The sequence below is a fragment of the Chamaea fasciata genome, unplaced genomic scaffold (assembly GCF_029207755.1).
Source record: "Chamaea fasciata isolate MVZ Bird 193981 ecotype frontalis unplaced genomic scaffold, bChaFas1.0.hap1 SCAF_1, whole genome shotgun sequence".
Taxonomy (NCBI): domain Eukaryota; kingdom Metazoa; phylum Chordata; class Aves; order Passeriformes; family Sylviidae; genus Chamaea; species Chamaea fasciata.
Window position 1 is genome coordinate 73,008,108 of NW_027094086.1, and position 12,055 is coordinate 73,020,162.

The 12,055-nt window shown below is 38.5% G+C and overlaps 1 protein-coding gene across 5 annotated transcripts in view; it reads right to left on the reverse strand.

Annotated features, from left to right (window-relative positions):
• CTNND2 (catenin delta 2) overlaps positions 1 to 12,055 on the reverse strand; it is a 640,488-nt gene that overhangs the window by 229,297 nt on the left and 399,136 nt on the right. For all 5 annotated transcript variants that reach the window (XM_066186189.1, XM_066186180.1, XM_066186212.1 and 2 more), the window contains one exon: positions 761 to 1,013. In XM_066186189.1, the coding sequence (XP_066042286.1) occupies positions 761 to 1,013 (253 nt within the window). The remainder of the gene's footprint in view (positions 1 to 760; positions 1,014 to 12,055) is intronic.

Below are 12,055 nucleotides of genomic sequence, written 5' to 3' on the forward strand. Positions count from 1 at the left end.
CACAAAGTGCATTGAGGATTGCTTCTAGCATTTCTGTTGCTGTTATCATGGAAGTCAAATAATTTCCTAGAAAATTCTCTCTCTAATCTATATGCCTGCTTAGGCTGTAAAGTTTTCTCCTTCCACCTTCCCTAAATAGATGAGCATGGTCACAAACAACACTAAAAATCGTGCCAAATATTTGAAAAGCATGCACAGCAGTAACCATTTCTGCAAAGCTGTAGTCATCCATTCTTTTACCACATACTGGCACTGGAAGCCTGTACAACACGTGGGATGAAACATAACCCTGACTACATGTTGCTTTCACATTGCTCAGTCTCACTGCACAACACTAAAATATCCTTTTCTGCAGCATTTATAAACATTACATGTAGACAAACCAAGAACCGCAACAACTTCTGCCCAAGAAGCAACTCGAAAATTCAATCCACAATGGCTACAGAGTCAACAGTCACTCCACTCCTCCCATTTCCAGAGAAAATTACTTTTCTTAAGCTTTTGAGGGGTGGCACTACTGAAAGCAGGCTAAACACACACACATTCAAGACCACACCTATCATTTCATTGCACAGAAGAGCTCATGAGAGCTTTCCAAGGTGAAGCATTAGGACAGTGCTGTCATGCAAACAAAGTCTCCCGTGTACCACCCCAGGTGGTTTTTTTTTAATATCCAACAGCAGAAACACGCAAAGCAAACTGCAATTACAAACCTCAGCACAAGTAAGAAATAAAAGACAATGAAGAAGGTTTCACCCACCTGGGATCTTTCTGAATGCTATCAATGGAAGGTGACCTAGCCAAGGTCCCTTCGGGTGGGATGGCTGGCCCAGATTTGCTGTATGGTGATTCAACAGAAGGACAATACTGCAGCTGTCGGTAGGGGTCTGCGTAATTGGAGGCGGGGCCGGCCGCATAGCTGGCCCTCTGGAAGGTCGCGGTTGCGTTCTGTGTGCCGTGTTGACTGCCTGTGCGCTGTAAGGGTACGGAGTCGACACCAGGGGAAGATGGGGCTACGACAGGAAAGTAGGGACAAAGTAAAAAATTGAGGACCTGTTCACAGAAATGGTTAACCAGGTCTAGGCAGAGGAAAAAAAAAACACACACATATAAAACAAGGGTTCAAAAAGAATGAGAAAAAAAACAAACAAAAAGAAACAAGCAACATCGTCATTTTCCAAACCTTAGAAGGAAATAACCATCAAACAAATTTCTAAATGACATGCCAGTTCTGGACTAGAAGACCTTAACACTAATTAAAGAGATTGGAGAGGTATTTTCACCTGAGGTTCTCACTGCACTAACACGAAATGAAGTGCAGGAGCAGCATGGGAATATTCAAGCTAAGGTTCACAACCACCACTGTGGCTTTTGCAGTCCTTACAGAGGTGGAAGTCAGTCAGGATCAAAGTAGGCTCAAGAGTCCAAACTGAGACAGACGGCTCCACAGCAGAAGAAATATCCAGCCATCCCAGATTTGTAGCCCTGGTATCCATAAAGCAGGTAAAACCAGACACCTGCTACTGAGAATCACTGCATATGCTTTGTTAGCCCATCTCCTGCAAACTGACCTTAAGCTAAGACTTAGGAGAGCGTTATTGCTAACTCAGTCTGAAAAAGAGCTAAGCACAAGGTGACCATGTAGAGGTCTTAATGTACGCCAGCAGCGGCTGCGCTTATACACCACAGCTCAAGATTAATGCATTACCAGTTCTGAGCAGCTTAACCAATAGCTTTAAACTGACTTAATGCTTTTGCGACTCAAAAATCTTATTAATCTCTCTTGTAGCCCATTATCTTTCTGTTAGAGCACTGGGTAGTGGAGATCCAGTCCATTGGATTAACATGCAGTATTTTTGAACCAAAGTCCAGTTAATGGCAAATGGATTATCACTAGAAGGGCAAGAGGACCAATACCCACACGATCTTTGGCCTGGAGACAGATAGAAATTAAATGCTGGCTCTGCTCAGAAGAAAATTTGGACTGTTTGAAGTGGCACATGAACTCATAGTGATTGCCATTTCCTCCTTTCCCAAGACAACAAGAATACTTTTGCCAAAAGGAGTGGCCTGAGTCCAGGGCTATTTTTAGCTGGGTCAAATTCATATGCTAAACTGCAGACAAAACCACATATTGAAAAGATAGGTTTTATAACAGATTTCCCAATCATTTTTTATTGGCATGCACATTTAAAAAATAAATAGTTAATGCATTATAGGGATTTTAAGCATTTTATCTCAAAGTGTCAGCAAATTAAATACAGTGAGCTTTAAATACAATTACTATGGTTTTGTATGAGCTTGTACTTGTCAAAATTACAACTGAGAATTTTAAATTTATATTGAATTTTTGATTTTTTTTTTCTTATGGTTCTGAAATATTGAATTTTACAATATCCAGTATCATCACTTTATTACAAACATAAGAAAGTGGGATCACCCACTTATTTATTATCCCATCCCTGGAAGTGTTCAGGTCATGTTGGACAGAGTTTAAGCAACTTGACCTAGTTGAAAGGGTCCCTGCTCACGGCAGGAGGTTGAAACTGGATGACCCTAAAGGTCACTTCAAATCCAACCCAGTCTATGATTCTACAATCACATTTACTCACACATATAGCAACACTTTACATGTATTGTTTTGGTTTAACTTTTAGTGTATACACATATATATATATATATATCTATACACACACACACACCTCCTTAAGAAATGAGTAATCAAGACACACAAACCTTTTCATAAAACTGCATCAGTTCAAACACATTATCAGCATATTTATACATCCCATGCACAAATCATGCTAAATTCAGTGTTAGAAAGAAAGACAAACATCCCATTTTAACAGAAAATACAGAGTTCAAAACCAAAATCTGGTGCCTAGTGAGAAAAAGAGCAATAAAACAAGTTAGAAATTTCCTCAAGTTAGAATAACAAATTAGAAATATTTTGAAGTGAAAAAGAGAAAATGTAATTGTATACTGACACAGCATACACTTAAGCACTGTCATTCCATAGAATACGCTACTAACTTTTGACAAATTATAAGGGGAATCGCAAAAAAAATTTACAACACCAATCCTGCTGAAAACAAGAACTTCATTGTAATGTTGACTGCTTTGCAAAATATTCCGCTGTATTTCCTTCATCTTCTTTGCAAGACAGTTCAATGGAAATCGTGTTTGTTTTTAAATTATTTGAGAAGTTTTATTTCTATTTTCTCCTTTGTCTTGTTATCAAAATAGGTATTTATATGAACCGAAACTGGCTGTCATCCTAACACCTACAAGCTTCTCCAGTCACTGATTCATTTCTCAAATTACCTTCCTGCATGCTGTTACTTCCTTTTGAATTTTAGCACAATGAGCACAGAAATGCCATACTCAGAATATGAGAATGAGACAAATCTATGACTTAAACATTCACAATTGTGTGTATTTGGACAGTGTTACTCAGATTAATTAAAAGAAAAACAAAAAACCCAAAAAACTAACACTTTAGAAAATGTCCTACATCTAACTTGACTACATCCACTGCCATTGACTGTAAAAGGGTTATGCTTTAGCAGACATTTTTGTAAAAATAACGGTATGTAAAACTGAAGCAAAGTCAACTTCTACCTATATATACGCTTCCCCTGCTTAAACAAATCCCTTTGTCAGCCAAACCTACTGACTGAACTATGGCTCTTTTAGGCTATGGCAAACTATTCAGATCTCCCTTCTATTTAGCTATTCAAACAGCAAAGCCAGAGTGATTATGTCTAATTAAACAAATTCAGAAGTCGATTTCCTTACCCAGCATAGTAATTCTTCTCTGAGCACAGGGCACCCAGAAGGCGTATGTCTGGACTGAACCAGAAAGCATTCACATACCAGGCACATTTGCAGATGGTCATGCAACCTTTTAACTTGTTTTTCAACTGAAGACACTTAGCCCTTTCTCTAACTTTTGCACTCGACTATCCTCTCAAATCCAAGCCAGCTACACTTTGACCAGAACCAGGTCAGTTTTGGTGAAATGCCAAGGACAGGGGGTTTGTCCCAGCAATGGGAGAGAGGGACAAGAAGGAATCGCAACAGTACTGTTTCTGGAGCTTGGGATTGTTTTCCCCTCTCCCACCAGGCTGAGATCTGGCCTGGCTGAAGCAGAATCATGCTCACGTCATGTTCTTTCCCTGGGGCTACTGCTGACGCTGTTCTGCCTCTATATAAAGGCAAACCCAAAAAGTCATAACCATACTGTGAAGAGGCAGGTCTAGTTTTGTGAAGCTTGAAGGTAAAGGTCTTCACAAAACCAGACCTTCCTCTGGTCTTCCAAAGTCCCCAAACTCCCAAAAAGGAGATCAAAATTAAAATCAAATAAGCAGAAGGACTCAAAACCTTATTTATCCTGTACTGTGTCTTACCTAAGTGACCACCCATGAAAATACTGCTTTCAGTAGTGACTGCTCCCCTCACTTTCTAAGAATTTACAAGGAAATTCAGTGGATTCTGAATGTCAGGCAAGTTTCTGAAGCTCTGCTTGCTCCTTTTGCACTGGTTGGCCTCTCCACGGCTCCTTCCTGGGACTGCTCAGCACAGTGGCCTTGCAGAGACACAAGGAGAGGGTGACTGGCACCCAACCCCTCCTCCCAAGTGCCCCACTCCAGACACACAAAAGGGGCTTGCATGGTCCATGACCTGCAGCTGAGGCTGGCTCATGCTCGAGGGAGAGCCATAGCACACCCTCTGCTGCAGCCAGCAAAGACCCAGTACAAAAAAAGACATGCTCAGTTGTGGGCCAATAAATCTCTATATGTTATCAGTATTTTAAACTTCAATGTAAGAACTGTCCTTGAAAAGAAGAATTTTAATTTTGGGTTGAAAGAAGGGTTTCACTAAGAATCTTCCAAGTGAGCATTCCACTGTGCAAATCAAGAAGTACAGTCTCAGCGATCTCAGTTTGGCCCCTGAACATTTAAGATCTTGGTTTAATTTGTCATGTCATTCATACCTAAAAGATACTGTATCATCTCAGCCCCTCACTACTCCAGCAAACAGGGTATCTGGGGTACCACACAGACATTTAGTATGTTCTTACAAATGTTTTTCAGAAAGGAAGATAAGCCCCTGTTAAATATAACAAAAACCCTCCGAAAACCTGATATATGCCCTGATTATGGTTCTCTTGACTGCAGTAATAGCATTTAGAAAATCCAGTCTTTATCATTTTCTTTGGCTTTTACACAGTATTAACAAAGACATCACAACTTTTATATTAATGATGATAATTTAGGAGTATCACTAAATATGCTCATGCTCAGAAGCTGACTTTCAGCTTTTGAATGTTCTTTTCACATCGGTAGCAGATATTAGAAATCACTAACAAAACGTAAAAACCAAGATCACCTTGATCTAGGCAGGGATACTATTGCATCATACCTAAGTATCTTAGGGAGATCAAGTCTGCACATGAACTGCTAAGAAGTTCAGACTTTTTAGAAGCCAGAGAACATTTTGCCCAGTTAACATAAGAAAGATCAGACCTTCAGAAATCATAAACTCATTAATGAGAATCATCTTGCTACACCTGCTTGCTGAAAATTACCTCACTGATGTTGCTGTTTGATTTGGAGGTATTACCTTTTAAAATTTTCCCCTCATTATTTGATATTAGACATTCAGTTCCTATGCTAACCTTCTAACCTTCTTACTAACCTCTCCTAGTTTCTTTCATGGAGATTACAAAATTATTTTCTTTGTTTTCTCCCTTTATTTTTTTTCTTCGCTGATTTGCACTTGCAGTTGATTCATACTCTCTCCCATGAAAGTTGAAAATTGGATCCTGGTGAGATATCTTTTCACTGCAAAGTATGTCCACCATGAGTTCATAAATGATATAAATGCAGTGTGTTCTGTTGGTACCAAATTTATAGAAGATTTATAAAGCAGGTAATTTTCCCACCTAATATACCATAAAAAAACCACAGTGCGTTCTCTGTCAATTAGGAAAAAAACTCATCAAGCTTGGGACATTACAAACACTTTAACTCAAAATGCTGAAATAAGTGTTTTAAGGCATTGCCTTTTTGCAATAGAAATTTAAGAAAATAGATGTTAATCAAGCTAGTGGCGAATTGGCAATCCAAAGGAACAAGCACAAACAGTCAATTTCAATACTGTTCAAGATACATGGTATTACACATAACAATAATAAATAAAAAAATAATAATTTGCTTAGATGTTAATTTTAGGAGCACTTTTTCACATGGGAAGTATAAAATTTTAGAGAAAGACATGGTTGAGGGGAACTGAAAATACGTACTGAAAGAGGGGAAAAACCCCGCCCCAAACTGATTTTAACAACTACCTCTAATGCTGTTAAGATTTGATAAAGGCACTATCATATCCTCTGCTCAAATTACACATGCACAAGGAACTTTGTGCTTCAGACATGCAAAGTGAGAACAAAACAAAACAAAACAAAAAAAGCAAACACTACAGGATTTCAAGATACAAGGCTTCATTTTTGACTTAAAATATTTAGGACCTTCTGCAAATACCAACACCACACAAGTTCTGTGGAGGTTGACAACTTTGCTACGTGACTTCTCATACTCAAACCAGAAAAAACACCATCAAAACTACTACAACTTTCTGTTTCTCTTGTTTTCCATTTGATCCTCCCTCACTTTCCTGCACTCTTTATTTTGTCCTGTTTAGTTTTTCTCGAAATCAGAATTCCAGTCTCCCAATTCTCAGCCAGAGACAAATGAGCCAGCCAGCCTCTGTATTCAAACACATCAACCCTTTAGGGCTTCCAGGATTGTTCTGACTAATTCTTTCTATGGGCTTCAGCTTTCTCTAGATGCTCTTCTTTTGTGTAAATCGGGGAAATACAACCTCCTTCCCTCCAGTCAGCTTCCCCATGCTTAGCTCTGTGCTTTGAACAGCTGGTCATGGCAAATAGGTCTCCCTGCTGCACAAGGTGTATCTTTTAAGGGAACATAGCACAATGTACAGAGGAAATGCAAGCAAACTAAAGAAATTGATACAGAACAGGATGGTACATAGCAAAAAAAGGCCTCTTTTCCACCCACGACCACGTTACTCATAATTTCCTCAAGTACTGGTTATACCTGGCTGTCACACCTACTTGTAATTAGCATGTCTACAAGCTGGTGCAAGTAGGTATTCAGTAATATTTTAATCATCAGATGTTTTCATGACATGGTAAGGAGGAAGCCTTTTTATCAAGGCAACATCCCTGTGTCTACTAGATGCCATTACAGGAGATTTATGTTTCTATCACTTTTCCATCCCATCTTCAAAACCACAGGTAGCTGTTTAGCTGCTATGGGAAATACTCAGGGCCTCTCTGAATTATTTAATAGGCTCATTGCCATTGCTGGCAGTTGTAAAATACTAATCCTAATGAAGGTCATAAACATATTCAAAGTGAATGTACACTCCAACTATTCGCTACTTGATTCTTTGAAAACTCTTAAAACCATCTCCTGACCACTGCAATAGCTACATGCCATTCTTTGGCAGAATTCCTTGCTTCAGAGAAACCAAGGAAACATCACTTGTGCTCTGTATATTGTGTTCAATAAATCTTAGGATACAAAACCTGACAATCTTTGAAGACTGAATAGCTGAACATGCTACTGCACTGAGGTATCCTTTCAGTTCCATTTTCTAAGAGTGTTCTTTAGATCTAACACTAATTGTAACAATAAGGATGAACATTCCTTTTCTTCGAAACTGATGTTTTCTCTATAATGCAGAAAGGGTCAGCTAAAAAAAATACTGCTTCCTTAGTTTCTGAGCTATTCCTCTACTTCCTTTACATCTGTTACCTGGTCACTTTAAAGGCTTTTGTGTACCTTATTCCATTTCAGCTTGCCCACTCTCAAATTGTGTCTTGGTTTCCTTTTTTGTTTTTCTGCTGGAGGAGGTTGTATAACTGCCACTGCCTAACCCTCAGCATATGGAATGACTTTCTTCATCACCAATTTAGACTTGGCATTTCTTTACTACTAATTATTTTACTTATGGGTCCATTAGGCAATTAGCTGGTGTCAATCTGTAATCACCTGGTGCCACCAGGGTTGGCAATGGAAGCAAATGACTTTATGACTAAAGTCATCCATAAAGATTTTTGTACCTCTAAGCAAATGTTAATGCAGAAACAGGTAGATGAAATAATTCAGTGAGCAGCAATGGTGTCAGAATTTGTATTTTAGAAACCTGTATTTCAAAACAACAGAAATAGTGGCTGAGATGAGTGAGTTGCTGCCCAGGCTTATTTTGCAACAGCGCTTAATGAGACTTCAGTGAACCTGCAAGTCCAAACTTGAACACAGCCTCTTCCACAGCCAGGTTTGTCACAGGCTTCACTGCCGTGCCCCATCTCACATCCCCACACCCATAACCACCTTCAATTCCAAATCCTTCCCTCCAGTCATTTTCCACCATGAGGTTCCAGAGTTACAGGGTGTCCACCACAGTAACACAGCCTGCATCTCAGAGGCTGTATCTCAAAAGCATATGTAGTTAAAGCATCATTTTAAAATCCACACAGTCCAAGTGGACACCAGGGTTTTATGCAGATATTAGAATTTCAACTATGAATTTTCAGCATTTCAGATTTCCAACTCAAGGCTGGAACGACTTCTTTCCTTGTTTACAACCAAGCAGAGGAGAAGCCTCATTTTTCAAGTTATCAGTATTAAGAAATATAATACTCCTTTCCACCTCCAGGAACCGACTGCATTTTAAATCTGCCAGATTTTAATCTCACTTATATATGCAACTTTCATTCTCAGGCTCAGCTTCTACCATGTTTCAGTGATGCTGCTCTGCATGTAAAAAATGGTGAGTACACACAATGTGATAATCAGATGCCAACTGTGGCTGCTAAAGACGTTATTGCCAAGATCTTTTCTCAGATTGTGTCTTCTCTCTCTGAGCTGCATCCCTCAGTTTAGGGAGAACATGAAGTTTAATTCATTTGTTACATGAGCATTTAAACAGAGAAATCAACAACTGCCCTTTCAGAATGTGACACACTAAAATTCATCATGGAAATTTCCTCACTAGAGATAAAATTCAACCCTGAGCAATGGCACAATATAGGAGACACATACATCACTTTCCTCCTCTTTGCAGTACTACGTGATTTCACATTCTGTGCGTGGGACAAAATGACCCAATCGTAGCAAATCCACACAGACCACACTGCCGAACACAGATGAGCCTTCTGCAACTAAATCTCTGCTTTCACTCCTAAAGCAACCTTCTCTTGAAATTTCTGAAGTTTCCTGTCCATCTGGCCAGCATAAAGCTGAATACACGGAAAGAAGTCACAGTTAATATATAAAAAGATATATAAATAGTATGAGACAATAACAGATTAACAGACTGCACTGCATCATGCTACAGCCATCGAACACACGGACATGGACATCTTCTCCTTCAGATTTTGACTTTTCCTTATTTAGGGCACTATAATCCTAAGCAGTGAAGTGGCTACTAAATGGTATTTCTTAGAACACCTTACTAAACTTCAGCTATTTTAATTAGTAGTTTCCACTCTGGAATAAACAGGTGTTTTGTTATTAAGGCAATAACATTTGTGCTCCAGTGCCACACCACATGATATATTCAGCTTAAACATTAACCTAACTTCTGCAAATGATAGCTCAAAAGTTGTTGAACATATTTAAGTAAAAACGACTATATTTGTATACTTGTACTCATAAAAACTACATGTAAACTGCTGAAATTATGACAAAGGGAAAGTTCTAAAAGTAGCCAGTCATACGTTAAAAAAGAAGAGAAAGAGTACAGCTTGACTAAAAAAACAATAATGGGCTGGTGATTTTAAATATAATACTGCAGAAGGAATGGTCCTCTAACAAAGACTTAGTCATCTTAAAGACACGACTGGGTAGTTACCTCAAGGCACAGCAGTGTTTTTGTTCAGCAACGATTTACAAGAATGATATTTATGAAAGGAGTTTGAATTGAATTTTTATTTCATGAATGACAACCTTGCATTTCTATGCAACACTGAAGTATATAAATGAGAATGGATGTCCTACATCACTAAAATCTAATGTGATGAATCTTTAAACAGAGACTACACCTGTACAGTAAATAGATGACAAATACACCAACAGTTTCTGGCACAAAAACTGCAATTTCTCAGTAGTGGCAGATGAGATTTACAGGGTATGTACTCCCTTGAGCAAGATTTTATAATCACAGCTCTCCCTCAACCGGTGGCAAAAGTCAAGGGGCACCTGAGAAATGCTCAGACATGTTACAAGTCATTCTTCTGTTAAAAAAGGAGCATAGAAGAATTAGAAAATACATGGAACAAAATACAAGCTTCTGGAGGTGTCCTGCCCATGGGAAACAGCAAAGAGGTCATGGATGCTAGCCATTCTAAAAGGTTTCTATTCTGAGTGGTAACATCTTGTCTGTCTTCATATGGGTGCAATCCCTCCATGGAACCAAATCATGGGCTCAGTACTTTGAAACTACAACTATCTTATTTGGAGAAATGCTTCTGCTCTAAGGGGGGATATTGCTTCCAGATTACAAAGGTATTTTAACCTCCGGCTACTTCCCTCTCCATTCCTGTCCACAGGATACTGCTGAAGTTGAAAACAGTGTATTTTCTTATTCCTTTACCAAATTTTTAATAGGAAGGAAATAAAATAGAAAATTCCTTCTCACAGAAGAATAAAAAAAAATTCACCTTAAAACATATATGCAAGCCTGTAACACAGGTAAGACTATACGAGAGAACCTGGATCTGACAAATCAAACGGGATTATGACTTTGTATTACTTTGAGGTGATTTGTTATTCTTTATGCAGATTACGAAGGTATTTTCTGCTCAATTTACTTTGTATTGAAGATTTGTTCCCTGCTTGCTTCCTATAATTCTCTCTCCCAAAACAATGTTATCAAGTGGATGTCAGTTAGGAGTACAGGTCTATTATCACTACATTACCAAACTGAAAGAGATGCAGTCATAGGAATAACTTTTCTTTTTAATTTCTCTGAAAACATTATGTCTTATAGCCAGAACTCCATGCTGTGTGATTTATCAGCATGATCCTCAATTAATCTGCAGCTGTGCCATCACAGCACATCCATGAACAGCATTTCAGCTTGTGACACAACAAAACAACCTGTCCAGCCAGAAACCAGCCATAAAAAAAGCCTCCACCTAAGCAGAAAGAAGCAATATTTGGTATTTATAATCTAACTCTTTTAGATTAGGAAGAATGAAAAATTAAATACATATTTGAGACACAGCATAAAGGACAAAGGGTTTAATTTAAATGGGGCAAGTGAAAGTTGGTATTTCTGTCGCTCCTCCTTTTCCCCTGAACTGATAATTTTGGAGACAAAGAAAGAAAAATATATATTTGAAACCAATGTTTCCTTTTACTTTTAAATCAAATATTTGTAATACAGGAAGGAGCATGTAACAGGTAACTTTTCATTAACAGCTAGATGCCATTCTGAAATTAATTACTATACCAATGTACTCATTGGTGCTCCCTGTAAGAACCTGACAATATCTAACCGCATGTATACAGGAGTTTTTTTCTCCACTAAGCCCCTTGAGATTCCTCTTACTCATTAATCTGAAGTCTATGGAATTACAAGGGATGCATCTGGTTTAACTGAATTCCAGTTCTCGGTTGAAAAGCAATACTTAATACAACCCAAGAAACGATAAGTGTCCATTAACTGGGATATAAAATGCCCTCTGGAAACTGCCACTGGTGACATCCAAGGATCAGACTTCTGACTCCCATAGCCGAAGTCATGTTTGCACACCTTCCAGGTGCAGAAAACTGTGAACTAAGCTCTCTGTATGTGATTCGTCATGACATTAAAATTGCAGTCCCTCAATGTCATTTCACTTGTCTCATTTTATTTCATGCTGTGTTAATTTTCTAAATTTTCTTCAGCATGCTTAAATCATAAGACAGCTTCAGTGATTTGAAACAGCTAATAACAAACAAGTTACCAAGGGACCATC